This window comes from Dendrobates tinctorius, unplaced genomic scaffold (assembly GCF_039654945.1).
Source record: "Dendrobates tinctorius isolate UK_male_01 unplaced genomic scaffold, ASM3965494v1 ptg000162l, whole genome shotgun sequence".
Classification (NCBI taxonomy): domain Eukaryota; kingdom Metazoa; phylum Chordata; class Amphibia; order Anura; family Dendrobatidae; genus Dendrobates; species Dendrobates tinctorius.
In genome coordinates, this window is record NW_027361829.1 from 14,418,580 (window position 1) to 14,434,884 (window position 16,305).

Genomic DNA, 16,305 nt, shown 5'->3' on the forward strand with positions numbered 1-16,305 from the left:
AAGGAGGAGAAGAAGAAGGAGAAGAAGAAGGAGAAGAAGAAGGAGAAGAAGAAGGAGAAGAAGAAGGAGAAGAAGAAGGAGAAGAAGAAGGAGAAGAAGAAGGAGAAGAAGAAGAAGAAGGAGAAGGAGAAGGAGAAGGAGAAGGAGAAGGAGAAGAAGAAGAAGAAGAAGAAGAAGAAGAAATAATAATACACAAAATTAGGAGAATTACACAAAAAATAATTAAAGAGGTGTGTAATATTAATAATGTACATATAGGAGATTATAAAGCAAGATACTCCAGACTGCACAGATTATTTTTTATGAGTATACATCAGCACTAAAAGGGGTGACTTGCAGAATGAGTGGGGTAAAATATAAAAATACATCGGCTGTCTAATGATAGATAAGATATGTATTGAACCCCCTATATCAGTCAACGAGCAGTGAAGATTGCTTTGCTACTATTACCCGGATTATCAAAAATACTGAATTCCAGTTAGAATAGCCATACAGTACTACAAGATGAGTGCACATTTTTATTAACATTTCCCCTGATGAAGCAGTGATAGCCACAGCGATACGTATGGGGCCATGTCCCTCATCCTTACACGCTTCCTTCCTCCACTTTCTCCTCCTCTGCTTGCAACCTGGGCATCAGTCGGTATGTTTCATGCCTATTCTATCGCACTTTGCTCAATTCCCAACACAGAAAATGGGTATAACAATTGATTATATCAATAAAATCCAAGTGGATAAAACCAGTAATTTATACCACACAAATTATTTTTAAGGACTCAAATTGTATACTCCAGATACTAATCCAAAAAAGAAAAAATGGATTTCCATACAAAAAATTATATTAAAAATAATGAATTTTATTACACCAAATATCAAAATATAAATTATAATCCCACTTATAAAAAGCATCAACCCTCAAACAGACAAATACTTAACTCTTGAGACCTGGGAAAAAACCTCCAGTGTATATATCATCAGAGCGCTATTGAGAGGAAATAGTTAAAGGGGTTGTCCGGGCTTTTCACATAATCTCAGTACATATCTGGGCTGCAGAATTAGGACAATAAGTAATTTACTTTGTCACTAGTTTGCACGGTTTTCTAGATATTCTGAACAAAACGTCCAAGGGGAGGTGTGTTATGGCACTGAAATGAGAACTAGTTGTAACCTCCTACTCTACTCCAAACATGCCCTCTATAGCAACAACCCCACTCTCCATAGCTACGGGCCCTCCCCGTCCACATGAAGAAGCCCTCATCACACAGTAACAAATCCTCCCCCTCTAGCAGCCTCACTGCAGAGAGCAGCTGCTCCTCCCCCAGACACACGCTGAACAGTGATCTATGGAAAGTGAAACTAGTGAGGAGGGAAAATCGTCCTGTATTCTGGGCCACTCCATGATTACAATACATAACTCATTATCAGTAATTCCTTCCCTCACTGTCCCAGGCTGCTGGCAGCAGTGAGTACAGACTGTGTGATGGCCAGTGATGGGGGTCTGCAGCTTCTAATCTGCACAGGGGATGGCAGTCACTGATGTACTCTGTTGTGTGGCAAAGCCTCTGTTGTGTGAATGAGACAGCTGTGTCACTGATGTCTTCACACAGCAGCAGATTTGGTGCAGTGTATGTGTGAGCACTGTGTCTCTAATGACACAAATACTGATGGGAGCAGCCTGTCTCAGAATACAGGACGAATTTCCCTCCTCACTAGTTTCACTTTCCATAGATCACTGTTCAGCGTGTGTCTGGGGGAGGAGCAGCTGGGTGGTCTGCTCTCTGCAGTGAGGCTGTTAGAGGGGGAGGATTTGTTACTGTGTGATGAGGGCTTCTTCATGTGGACGGGGAGGGCCTGTAGCTATGGAGGGTGGGGTTGTTGCTATAGAGGGCATGTTTGGAGTAGAGTAGGAGGTTACGACTAGTTCTCATTTCAATGCCATAACACCCCCCCACCTTGGACATTCTGTTCAGAATATCTAGAAAACCGTGCAAACTACTGACAGAAAGTAAATTACTTATTGTCATAATTCTGCAGCCCAGATATGTACTGAGATTATGTGAAAAGCCCGGACAACCCCTTTAAGTGCCATATAAAAGTGCTTTTAGTGCTTACCCATAAAGTGTATTGCTGAAGTGCCCAGGAGCCACGTGCCACCCCTGACGCGCGTTTCGCGCTTGCTTTCTCAAAAGGGAATGCACTTTATATGGCACTTAACTATTTCCTCTCAATAGCGCTGTGATGATATATACACTGTAGGTTTTTTCCCAGGTCTCAAGACTTAAGTATTTGTCTGTTTGAGGGTTGTTGCTTTTTATAAGTGGGATTATCATTTATATTTTGATACTGCATCATTGGTTTTTGTGCCTTGTTATACAATATTACCTTATTACCTAATTGTATGCCCTGGACCCATGTATTTATTACTAGGGTTTTCCATTATTTGGTGTTTATACATGTATGTTATTTAGTGTAATAAAATTATTTTTAATATTTTTTGTATGGAACTCTATTGCACTTTGGCATTCTCAGGACATAGGCTATTGTTCCCCTGTTTGTCCCAATGCCTTTATCCCAGTGCGGCCTGCTTTTCTACGTTCTCCGCATGCATTACTAGGGTACCTCCACTATCCTAATAGTTAGGCTACACTTACCATCAAACATGGGTAAGTTTGGATTTGCCATGTTTAGGTTTGGGATTGGTCTTATGGGATATTATTCATCCTTTTGTAGGATACAATTGGATTATTGAATATACCACTCCAAGTTTTACATGTGTATCCACATTGTTGCATTCCTTCCCATCCCACCTGCATGATATTGAGGCCGTCTTGGAGCAATCATTAATACTATTATCGTTGTCATTATTATAGATTTTGTATTGCTATTTATGAAGCTATAGGATTTGGGATTTGTTCAGTTTTTACTTGATTTTATATGCATGTCCATCCCCTTCATTTTCTCATGTTAATAAAAATTGCAGTATTTTCATAATATATATACACAAGTGTGTGCATCATCTTGCAGTGCTTCTTTTCTACTTTCCTCAATTTGTACAATGTGTTCTACTCGATGTGGCATTTCAATATATTGATTGCCCTGTCCCTACTATTTTCCAAGAATAGCCATACAATGTGATGAACCACCCCAACACACATTTCACCAAGCTTGATCACAGAGGAAATGTGGCTAGACCTGTATCTTGCTGTTTATTATAGTGGCAGTATTCCCCAAGAGCCAATAGATACAAGTTCCTCCTACCTTTCCTAGCTGCTCACATAATGTGATCCAGAATATCCAGTATTTATTTTACTCATTTATATAGCGCCATTAATTATATAAATCCTATTGTGTCCTTTCAGTCACAAGGTTGATTATGTCCGCTCCTATTCCTAGGTTCTGCACCACTGCAGAGATATCAATGCATTTATTTGCAATGTCCTGTTATATGTGCAGGTGTGACCTCCAGCTCCTTACTTCTTGCTTTATTCCATTGAAAGTACAGAGTACAGATATTTCCTAACATTCTACGACTAAGGGCTGATAGCCAGAAACACGTAAGAATGTGACTGTTTTTATCCATTTGTGGATATATCTACAAGCTTTTTGATGGTGTGAAATAAAGAAGAATTGTTTTTCTATTATTCAGCTGTGTGATCCGACAACTTTTTTTTTCCTCTCATTGTGATCCGACGATCAGACAGAATTTTTGGATCACTGCTGGCAAATTCAAGGCTACCAGGCACATTGACACAGTGAGGCATTCCGTTTTTCCCTGAACTTTTTCTGTTTTTTACAGATATTTCCTGTTTTCCTGTCTGTGCTTTGAAAGGCTCAGCTTGCAGATCTGCTGTGTACTCTGAAAATTACACATTTGAAAAGTTTATTATTATATAGAAATATACGTAATTTTGTGACCGAGGGTAGTGTAATATTTGTATGCAGGTGAAAAGTGGGCCCCCAAAGTCAATGTTACTGGTGGACCCTTGGCACCCCAGTCCGACACTGGTTCTGTGCACATAAAATAACAGCGTGTCCTACTAAGAAGCCAATAGGCTGTCTTCTAAAGGCCGTGGTCTGACAGTCTAACTGCAACATCTGTACAACAAAAAGATTTGTACTCCTAAACTTTCCAGCTAACAGATGACTATGTAGAAAGGATCCCTTTAAATCAGGATCATTAATCCAATCGTAGTTAAACATAACCCAAAAAATCATTGACTCCATTGTGGAATGCAACTACCCAAGGGAACTTATACTAAGATTCTTAAAGGTACTGTCACGCTTAGCGATGTACCAGCTATCCCGACCATCGATATGATGCGGTCAGGATCGCTGGTACATCGCTAAGTGGTCGCTAGTGAGCTGCCACACAGGCAGATCTCACCAGCGACATCGCAGCGGTCAGGGGTCGCTACTTACCTGTCACACCAGGCGATCCTGCGTCCTCCCGCCTGGCTCCACGCTAGTCTCTCCACAGGAAGCGCCGCAGGAAGCTGACGACGAGAAACAGTCCTGTACGTTCTCGCGCGATCAGCAGCGGGGGAGCGGGTCGCAGGTAAGTATCAGACACAGCGATGTCGCTAGCAATATCGCTATAACGTCACAAGTTATAGCGATATCGCTTAGTGTGACAGTACCTTTAGTTATAGGTTGCTCACACATTACAATTCTTCATTGTTCTCATTAATAGGTCCAGTCAATCACATGTAGCCAGGCATATGCACACATGCTACAAAGGGTTTTAATGCCTAATGAGAACAATTCAATCTTCAGGCCAAACAAATGCTGATTAGTAACTCAATACCTCGGCATGATATTCCCTGGTCACTCACAGGTTGCTTGCAGACTGAACAAGGCTTTGACTTCCTAAAATACTTCTGCTTAAAAGTGTGAGAGCTTGAAGCAATATCTTCTGGCTGCAAAACAAGACACAAACACAACCCAATGGTTAATGTAAGCTTCTGAACATAAAATAATCATCTTAAAAGAAAAGTTACAAATCTGGACTATTTGCAGAGGTGCATTGTAGTAAGGAACTTTGACAAAATAATTGTACATAATTAGTACAAAAAAATTAACCAATTGAGACTATGGCTTTCCAGATGCCCCAACTTATCATCCCATGCAATAAACAAGGTGGAGCAATGATTTACAGTTTCGGAGGTGCAGGTATTTCTTGGCTCTTCTAAGAAGCTGCCACCCAGAGGAAAATGTAAAGATTTATGGCAAAATGAGCAGTACTATCCACTCTAGCCCAACTGGACACCACAAAGTATGTAGGGTTTTTGAAATGATAAGATACATTTATGATGTCACTTTTAAATCCTCAGGGTACTTTCATATTGCATTTCAGCACCCATTCAATGCATTTGTCAGGGCTGACATCAAAACTCCCTGCAACACGGGATTAGTACCCATAGTAGACTGCATGTGAGTGTCCGCCTCCAGTAGGAGTATACGCTCAAAAACGATGCACAGCAGAGCATATGTTTGCTCTGTCGGAACCATTGTAGTCTATGGCCCCGTCGGCACAAATCCCATTTTGCGTGGGGGGGTTCAGACATAAGCCCCGATGGGGCTGAAGATATAAGTAATACTGAAGATTATAACAAATAAGATAAGATAATCCTTTAATCGTCCCACCATGGGGAAATTCAGAGCAATAATAAGAAAACAGTGAAAATAAACATTTCATGTGTGTAGATTTCCAACAAATACATATCAGTTTACTTTTCAGGACCTTCTTTCTCTGCAGATACTGTCTAAAAAACATTTAATTCAATGTACCCTCTGTCTGGTCTCTTACCCAGTGCAATTACTAGAATAAAGGGATTGTATTGTGAGAGCACAGTGTGGACTTTAGCCCTGGTACATTACAACCATTGAGAGCAAAAACACAATGTGATCACTCAGTTAAAGCAGAATTCCTCCCCTTACACCTCAAGCATGCAATCTGGTTATGCCTCCGCACAGAACCAGAAGAAGAACTGTGCGAGGCTGCAAAACGTCACTAACAATGGCAACGCTTCACAAAGGTCCACAGTCCTGCAAGTAAAAAGACCAGGTTAGAACTTACATTGTTGGAAAAAGATCGCTCGAAAGCTAACCGAAATGCAGTCGGCTCATACCACATCCTCGTCCCGGACACAGTCACTTCACCCAAGCAGCTGCAATTCTATTCAGGTGGGAGAGGCTAAAATGCTGTAATTATGACTTTCAGCAGAACAGACCCGCTTTTCAATTTTTTTCCTCGTAGACACAGTGAAGCGCCCTACTTTGACCCTTACTTATATGAAGCCCAAAAAGAAAAGTTGACAACTGAAAGGGCTCTTTATGATGAGCGAGGCCCCCTGGTTAGTTGGGACTACACATGAATTTCAATACTGCCGTGGCAAGAAGTGTCACTACAATAGACCGAGATATTCCGCAGCTTCAAGGGAAAAGTCAGAAATCACAATTCCCTTTAGTTCTTCAATATTTAAAATAGCAACATAAAAATAGCAATATAGAGCACTAGTGACCAAAAGGCTTCCTTAGGCTGTGTTCACACACAGCGGTTTTTTAGCGGTATTTTTAGCGGATTTTCCAATAAAACCACTATAAAACCGCTAAAAATAAGCTTCCCATTAATTTCTATGCATTTTGCACTTTTTGTGCATATTGATGCATTTTTTACCGTGAAAAAACGCAGCATTCACGGATTTTTCCGCATTTCTGGCTAGTTCAATGCGTTTTGAAAACGTGCAGGAAAAAACGCATCAAAACCGCGACGAAAACGCGCGGAAAACGTGAAGACAAAAAAGGCGCGGTTTCTGGGAAGGGAGTCAGGTTTTTGAGCAGAAATTTTCTGCTACATGTGCACTTAGCCTTAATCCTAAAATCTGTAGGTTACAAATGTTATTTTTGTAAACTACCTAAAAAAAAAAATAATCAAGTCAGCACAAAATGTAATCGTCTTACAGATATATGATTGCATGCCATAAATTCAACGTGATTACACAGCTTCCCTCTGCTGTAGTACAGACCCAAAAATGGGGCCATAAAAACCAGAGATGGTCGCCCACAGATTACACTGTTCTACAGACTTACCAATGAGGTCAGGGTCATGAAATGAGCCATTTCTTAATGATTTTGACCTCCTGAATTCAAATCTGTATTTATTTAATAATTAGTGCTGAACCTGCGACTATGATGGGAATTACCAACCATTTATTGTGCAGAAGGATGTCTCAACTTTGCACGAGCGGCAGATTTTGGGGAAACAGCGACTGGACTCTTGGATTTAAAAAGTAGCATGTTAGTGGAGGGAACCATATAAGATGAGGAAAAGGAATAAAGAAGGCAGAAAACTCATACATGATACTATATGTCATTAAAAGAAGTAAACCAAGGCATAAAAAATACCTCAACATTATTTTTTAATATGTAGCATATAGGCAAAAAATGATGGAGCACTGTTTTATAAAGGGAATCTGTCAGCATGATTTCACGTAACACACACACATCTCTCCATCTATCGACCGCATTTATATAAAAGAACATATCTAGCTCTTTAGAATACAACTCCATCAAAATCTTTACATGTCCAGTCTGTTCCTACATTAGTGAGAAATCAGAGTTGGAATTGATCTGATATGGTAGATCTGAAGCCCTGGAGTGAAAGGCTTCAGATCTACAGCTCATTAGCATACCAATTCAAATTCTGATTTCTCTGTAATAGAGGAAGGGACTGGCCAGGTAAAGGTATTGCTGAACGTGCCTGAGAGAGCTGCATGCACATATAGTCTGGGGTGTGAGCTCATGCTGAAGGATTCGCTTTAAGATGCCTGATCCTTTTATAGTCATGAGAGATAAGATGTTGCCAGACACTTCTATTAGTAGGCTGGGCCTTAGGGTGGAGTCACACTCAACGTAGAAAAATACGGACCGTATTGTACGGCAGTAGTACGCATAAATGGTCCCTAAATAGTGCTCCGTGTGTCATCCATTGTCAGGGTGTGGCCGCGTATTTTTCTCATGTAAGCATCCGTATGTAATCCGTATGGCATCCGTATACCGTTTTTTCTCGCTGGCTTGCAAAACGGACATATAATGGAGTCCAAACGAAAGAATAGATCTAGACACACAGAATACATACACATATATATATATATACATACACACATATACATACACACACACACACACACACACATTATATATATATCTAATATATAAAGCTCAAAGTGTGTATGTGTGTGTGTGTGTATCTAATAATTAGATGCGCCATTTCTGGGGTGTCTGGGGGCAGATTTTTGTAGCCGGGAGGGGCAAACACAATGGTCCCTCTCATGGCTATTAAAATCTGCCCTCTCTCACCTGCTTTACCTCTCTGGTTGACAAATTACAGCGGGAGCCCACACATTTTTTTACAAAGAATTAACCCCTTAAATTAACACCTACACCTCCCAAATTTTGCACACAAACCCTCATCTAATTATTAGTCAAGGACATATAAAAAAAAACATGAAATGAAATGGTTTACTGTATGTAAATCATGTGTCATTTCATGTCGGGTTGGGGAATGATTTGACAGAAGCTGGCAAATGAATTAGTGGCTATTCTGCTATGAAGAACTGTGAAATATATATATATATATATATATATATATATATATATGTCTCAATGACCTGTATATATATATATATATATATATATATATATATATATACACTCTATGTGTCTAGATCTATTCTTTCGTTTCTTTATTAAACCTGTCAGTGTGAGTTTACTCTATAGCGCACTGAATTGCCGGCTTTTCTAAAAGACACCGGGTGCGTATTTCTCGCAAGTCACATGTGTGGTCCGTGTGTAATGCGTATTTTTAGCGCACCCATAGATTGCATTGGCGTACTACAGCCGCTGACAATCGCAGCATGCTGCGATTGGCATGGACCATAAAATATACGCAAGAAAAATACGGCTGATGGGAGCTACCCCATAGAGAATTATTGGTCCGTGTGCAATGCGCTTTTTTAACGCCTCTCACTCGTCCGTATTCCTCTCTAGTGTGACGCCGGCCTTAGAGTGCATGTATTTAGGACATCAGTTGGACAACAACTAAATGAATCTTTAGTCTGGAAACACATGCAGATGCAGTTAATGCAGTTTTCAACGCAAAGCTAAGTGCATCTAGCAGGAAGATAAAGCAGCCTTTTACCTGTATCTCACCATTACCATTGAATCTACTGAATTTGGCTCAAAAACATGCATCAGAAACTGCCATAAAACCTGCACATAAGATTCTAAGCTCACAAAGAGGGGTAGCTGATGTCATGAAACAGCAGACCCAAAAGAAGAGAACCAAGAAAAAATACATAATAATAAGATGTATATTTTATTGATAATAATTTAAAAACTTCATAAAAAATGGTACAGAATATTCACAAGCAGTGCAACCTGAAGGGGGCACCAAAAGGTCACTCCATATATAATTATAATGAGAGAATAAATCAAAAGAATTTAAATAATAGGCATACCAATATAAGTCACATGTAATGTAAGATCACATATTGAGACAAGTCCCTATTCATCAAAGGTCATAGAAGCAGGCTGATTAAAGTGTGTTACTTAAGATGGTGCTAAGATTTCTCAGAGAGATTAACTAGCCCAGATACACATATGAAAGATCAGACACCCATATCATTAACCGCTAATGAGACCGCTAAGAATAATACCTGGAAAGGTTGCCGAGACCTGGAAAGTGCCGTGTGCCCCCTCGCCCCGACGCGCGTTTCGCCCGCAGCTTCTTCCGGGGGCGTGTCTAACAGGGGTCTAGGAGGGTTTCTTATACCGCGTAGTGGCCAATAGGAACGCTGGATGTGATAGAAGGATAGGGCTCAACGATGACTCACCAAGGACTATACGGCGCATGCGCCAGTCAATATCCCTATCGTTCCGTAATGGTACTTCCTGGATAGCGCTATGTGGAACACAGGTTGACACGCAAACCTGGCCAGAAATAAGCGCTCCAGGAAGTGCACGGAGGGATGACGATATCCGCATGCGCACAGTCCTTATAGGTGGCCAGACAGAACACAGTATAAGTAGTGGTGGTAAAAGAATACAAGGAAAGGAGAAAGATAAAGTGCTAAGTGCTGCGTTATAAGGAATTGGTAATAAATATCAGCTGCATATGAATAAGATAGAGAGACAATGCAATTAAATATGAGATAAAGTGCTAAATGCTGCATTATAAAAAATAGTGATAGATCAGCCACAACTAAAAAGTGACAAGTCACAAACATAAGTAGATATAAATTGACATATGCATAAAATAAAGCGCAGTGCTCATTCACATGATCAAAATCAAGACACATATAGATGTGAAAAAATGAAGATAAAGCAGCCTTTTACCTGTATGTCACCATTACCAATGAATCTACTGAATTTGGTTCAAAAACCTGCATCAGAAACTGCCATAAAACCTGCACGCAAGATTCTAACCATAAATGGGTTCTCTCATGACCAATCAATAGATCTTGGAATAAAAACAAAGTTCCACAATTGGATGTGCTAAAAAATGCTCCTGTGCAGAATTAATCTTTATTAGGCCAGAGTCACATGAGCTTGGATTCTCACATGCAAGAGAATTGGATTGAATATGTAAACAACACTGTGATCAAACGCTGATCAGAATTTGAGCTGAGAGTCAGTTTAGTGTGATCAGATTCTCACAGAATCTTCGCACAGGTGAGGAGAAGATGGAGAACAAGGTTTCACCATCTGCTCCATTGTGTGAGTCTTTGGAAATCAGACTGCACTCAGATGTCATCTGAGTGCAGTCCAGTTATCCATGTACCCATAGGTTTGAATGGGTGAGTGTGATCCAATTTATGCAGCAACTAGCAGCACACTGCTATATTTTGTCATATTGAATCGCCATGAGAAACAGATCTGCTCTGCCCCATGGTATATTATTCAGCTGAGATAGCAGTCGTCCGATGTATACGCTCTTGTGAACAAGCCCTTAATGGGCTTCTGTTATGTGTTATGTAATGGATGTGTCCGACCATACAGGGTCATGGGCTGATCATACCACAGCTCCTGGGCAGGGGGGAAGCAAAAGAGAGTATCCAGACATTACAGCAGGGGATAACAGATGATTGTTTTTAAACAGATTTTATTTCACAGAAACAGGCAGGGAAATGTATACATCACAGAAAGAATCAGCTGCGATCCCATTCTGTAATGTCTGTATAGTTCTTTGCTGCTTCCCCTGCCCAGGAGAGTTGGCACGATCAGCCATTGCACAGCACACAGCAGGGGCCCATTTATAAGATTCTCTCAGCACACGAACATTTTATCTTAACACATCCAATTATGGAAATTATTATTATTATGTATTCATTAAAATGTACTTTGTTCTTGGGAAACCCACTTTACTGAGAGCATCAATTTAAGTGTGACAAGATTTTCCCATATTTGGAGGTAGCTTAGCACAGTCTGCACCATTTCCTTTCCACTTCAAAAAATACCAGAACCTCAACAAATCCCATTTGCATGTAACCATTTCAAAATATTTCTGGTATAGAATAGTCGTGGGTGAGTTATATAAAATTAGTATGCTGTAAACAGAGCCTCACCCCTTGTATTCTCACGTATGTAAAGTTATCCCTTATACATCGGACAGGAGATAACTGATCACTGGGGGTTTTATTGCTGGGACCCACTCTACTTCCAAGAACCTGTGAATGGACTGGTGGGTTGATCATGCGCACTGCCAGTTCATTCATTTTCCCCTAAGAATGAATGGAGTGGCAATGCGCCTCATCGACCACCGCTCACTTCACATGAAGTTCTTCAGAGCCCCAGTTCTCTGGATTGATGGGGGTCCCAGCAATCAGACGTTATCCCCTATCCGACAGATAGGGCACCAATATCAAACTTAGGAATACCACTAAATGAACAACAAGATTTGAAATTGTCACAAAAATTATGAACATTGTAGGAAAAAAATCATAAAATTATTAATATAAAAAAATCACTCCTTTACAACTAACTACACTTGGTTTCACACTTATTTAGCACCTTGTGGATATTTTGGGCCTTACATTCAAGAATAGGTGACTCACTGGCTGAAATTTTGGGTCAATTACCATATAATTCCTGCTGAATAGTCTGATCATATGGCTGGAAGAACCATAGGGTTCTAAAATATTTTTCACAAGGTTTTTTTTCTACTCTTTAGGCTAAGTGCACACGTTGCAGAAAATTTCTGCTCAAAAACCTGAATCCCTTCCCAGAAACCGCACCTATTTTTCCGCGGCGTTTTTTGTGCGTTTTTGATGCGTTTTTTCCGCAGCGGTTTCAAACCGCATGGAAGAAGCCAAAACCGGGGAAAAATCCGCAAAATTAATTTGCATGCTGCGGTTTTTACCGCAATGCGTTGTTTTTTTCACGGTAAAAAACGCATCAATGTGCACTAAAAGTGCAAAATGCATAGAAATGACTGGGAAGCTTATTTTTAGCAGTTTTATAGTGAAAACCGCAGTAAAAACCGCTAAAAAAACGCTGTGTGTGAACACAGCCTTAGTTAACAAGCAATAGTCAGAGAGTAAGCACCCATATGCTGCCTGCTAAAGCTGGAAGAACGGTCAAGTGCCATTATATTTCCAGCAAATTGCGAAAGATCTTGTGTATAGGGTCGGTATTACACTAACTTGGCATTTAATAATCTGGATGGACAGGACAAGTTAAAGCAAACACCACCCTGAACCTAAATCGCAATATTACCACAGTCACCAGGAACCCTTACCCTCTGTGATAGTAAACCTTTTTGGTAGCCAGTGGCTGCTAGGAGAGCTAGAAATGTATTGTTCTCAGGAGGTGTCATACAGCATGGAGAAAGAGCAGATGTTGTGGGAAGACTTGACACGGGGTCCCGCAGGCACTATGGGGGCTGGCAATGGTCAGACGCCAGGAAGAGGCTACTGATTAAGGACAAGGTAGATTTAGTCAAATACATTCTTCCCTTTTTAATTTGCAGAGACACCAGAGGGACAGAAAACCGAGGACTTCAATTTGCTTCACAGATGTTCAGAAGAGGTTCATGAAGCTCTTTAAAAATTTTACAAAAACTAGTAAAAATGTGTTTTTTCACTTTTATGGATACATTTTTCAGATGGCTTTAGTGAATTGATACTTTATATGAAATATTTTCCTGACTTAATTTTTTTCTCATTGAATTCTAAACTGAAAACTATCCAAGTTATGCATACAAAATTCCACTGTAAAACTCTGCTTCTTTCATCTACAATTGTTGCCAGTTTTCGTGTAAGACATAAGTCAGCAGCCTCAGCGCGGATTCATATTAGACAGGCACTTTGTAGACAGCCTTTATGGAAGATCCAGTCACGGTAGATATTCTAAGCTGCACAATAATCCTATAAAAATATAAAGACTAGACAACTGCTTGTTCAGATACTGTACTTCACCTGGCACAGCTTTGTTTCAGACATTCTTTTTACAATATTTTTCCCATGATTCTCACAATACCGTTCTTGCTGCTGAGTTTTGAACGCCACACAGACTTTACAGCATGCCAGAGGCCTAAACCATGTCCTGGATAATGTGTGTAAGGTCGGCTTCACATTTGCGGATGGGTGAGCTGTGGACGTCGTCCGTGAAGCTCCGCCCACTGCCGCTCCTCCTCCGTCAGCTCCACCTACATCCGCATACTTCTGAATGAGGCCTGCTTACCTTATCTTTAACATTGGGTACGCAGGTTGTGCGGATGTATACGGATGCCTCCGCATGCGTCATTTTGATGATGCGGCGAGCTGCGTCAAACGCATCATGTTGGAATTTTATGTGGTCGCCGCATCGTCAAAACGACGCATGCAGAGGCATCCACACGACCTGCGTACCCAATGCTAAAGATAGGGTACACAGGCCGCATGCAGAAGTATGCGGACGTAGGCGGAGCTGACCGGAGAAGGTGCGCCAGTGGGCAGAGCTTCACGGAGAAAGTCCGCAGCTCCTCCATACGCAAATGTGAACCTAGCCTAAGTTTATGTGTCTTTATTGCCCCATGTACTTTTTCAGTATGAAAGACTCATAAAATGTCTGAAAAGCTTGAATGACGATGGACCTGCCCACTGCAGCAGATTTATTTTTTCCATAGCAGTACCAGGGGCGGGCATTCCACCTTTGCAGCCATGTCAGGTACATCAGGGCACATTGCGGAAAAAGGGTCCAGTCAGGAATCTGATCAATGTTTATCGAACCATGATTTGCGATCATCAAGCTGAATAAAAATGAAACCCAAAACACAATGACAGAAGTGAGGGTATTTTTCATCATTTCATCCCACCTGGAATTTATTCTTGCTCCTTAGGCCATTACATCGTAAAATGAATGGTGTCATACAAAATTACAACTTGTTCCACAAAACAATAAGCCCTCACAGAGCTATGTCTATGGAAAATAAAAATACCGTAGTAGTTCTTGAAAGATAGAGAGGAACAAACTAGAGAGCAAAACAAAAAATTGTACCAATCAGGTAGGGGTTAAAGGGTCAGACAATGATATACAACATGTCAGCGCTAATTAGTGAATTCTAGTAAGCGATGTCAGATCATTCCTGCTGGTCCCTCACAGTCCTTAAATTGGTGAACAGCAGCTAGTTGTGAAGAGTGAATCCAAACTTAGCACTCCATGCCAATCTCCAGCGCTGCATTACAGTGTCTGGGAATACCAGTGTGCAGGGAACAGGCTACAGGGCCTTTGGTCTATTTTAGGGGAGGAATTCATGGAGGTGCATAGGATTGACCACTACTTATCATTAAGGCTATGTGCCCACGTTGCGTTAAAACGCACACTGAAAACCGGACTCCTTCCCAGAAATCGCGCTATTTCACCGCAATTTTGCCGCGATTTTCTCAAGCACTTTCCAAGCGATATGAAGCATCGCTTGGAAAGTGATAGACAGGTTGGTCACACTCGTCAAACAGTGTTTGACAAGTGTGACCAGCTTTTTACTATTGAGGCCGCCTATGCGGCATCAATAGCAAAAGATAAAATGTTAAAAATGATAAAAAAAATAAAAAAATCGGGGTATATTTACCTTCCGACGTCCTGCGCTGCCATCCCGGGCCTCAACGTTCCCAGTAATGCCTTGCAAGATCTGTGGTGACGTTGGTCTCGCGTTACTATAGCAATCTCGCGAGACCGCTAGAGTCACACGAGACTACGTCATCACAGGACCTTGCCGCAAGGCATTACTGGGAACGCTGAGGCCGGGAATGCAGCGCGGGACGTCAGAAGGTAAATATACCCCGATTTTTTATTCTTTTTTTTACAGGGGTACGGTACCCAGGGCCTGGAGGACAGTCTCCTCTCCTCCACACCGTGGGTACCAACCGCACATGAGACGCTTAACTTCCCGCATGGTGGGCATAGCCACATGCGGGAAGTAAGCGATTCTCATGCATTCCTATGGGTGCGGAATGGCGGCAATTCTTTGCGATTCCGCACAAAAGAATGAGCATGCTGCGATTTTTTCAGCGATGCGATTCCGCCACAGAAAAAAGCGCAGCATTAGCACAGCATGTGCGGAATGCCATAGGAATGCATGGGGGGCGATCTGTACACGATTTTTAAACGTTTTCGCAGCGTTTTCGCGCTGAAAATCGCGGCAAAAACTCTTAAAAATCGCAACGTGGGCACATAGCCTAACAGTATAGGCAGAGAATAGGGTACCAGAGTGATGCCATTTTCCCACAGAAACAAAGCAAGCCACCTCTAAGGCTTGGTTTCTTAAAGTAATACTTTATTGTAAAGATCCTGGCTCACTGAAAAGGTCATTGATCAGTTATACTGCTTACTGCATAGCTCCCAAGCACCCCGGATTCTGCGGGACAGTCCCGTTTTTGCTCCGCCCACCTGATGTCCTGCCTGGGAGTCTATTTGTCCCGCACTGCAGGGAGATAAGCCGCTCGCCCCCCCATGCACCGACCCCATTGTCGCCCTCCCACAGACCCAGTGCAGCCCCATACAGCCTGCCCTGCAGAGAGGTCGCTAGGTTGTGTTCTCTTTCTGTGGCACAGGACCTGTGATAAGGTCACAGGAGGGGAGGAGTCAGGGGTCACATGATCAGGGGCCTCTGTGTCTGCAGGACTGTGCTGGTTGTCATGGTGCTGGATGAGGTAAAGTTTATGTGTGGGGTCAGGAGGGGTTTACAGTGTGGATGTAGCAGAGCCGTGTGTGTACAAGGTGTACGGAGCAGAGCAGAGTGTGTGCGAGGTGTACGGAGCGGAACTGTGT

At 41.7% G+C, this 16,305-nt stretch overlaps 1 protein-coding gene across 2 annotated transcripts in view; it reads right to left on the reverse strand.

Moving 5' to 3' along the window:
- Positions 1-16,305, reverse strand: part of TNS3 (tensin 3) — a 557,580-nt gene that overhangs the window by 277,156 nt on the left and 264,119 nt on the right. For both annotated transcript variants that reach the window (XM_073549862.1, XM_073549863.1), the window contains exon 2: positions 4,805-4,916. In XM_073549862.1, the coding sequence (XP_073405963.1) occupies positions 4,805-4,916 (112 nt within the window). The remainder of the gene's footprint in view (positions 1-4,804; positions 4,917-16,305) is intronic.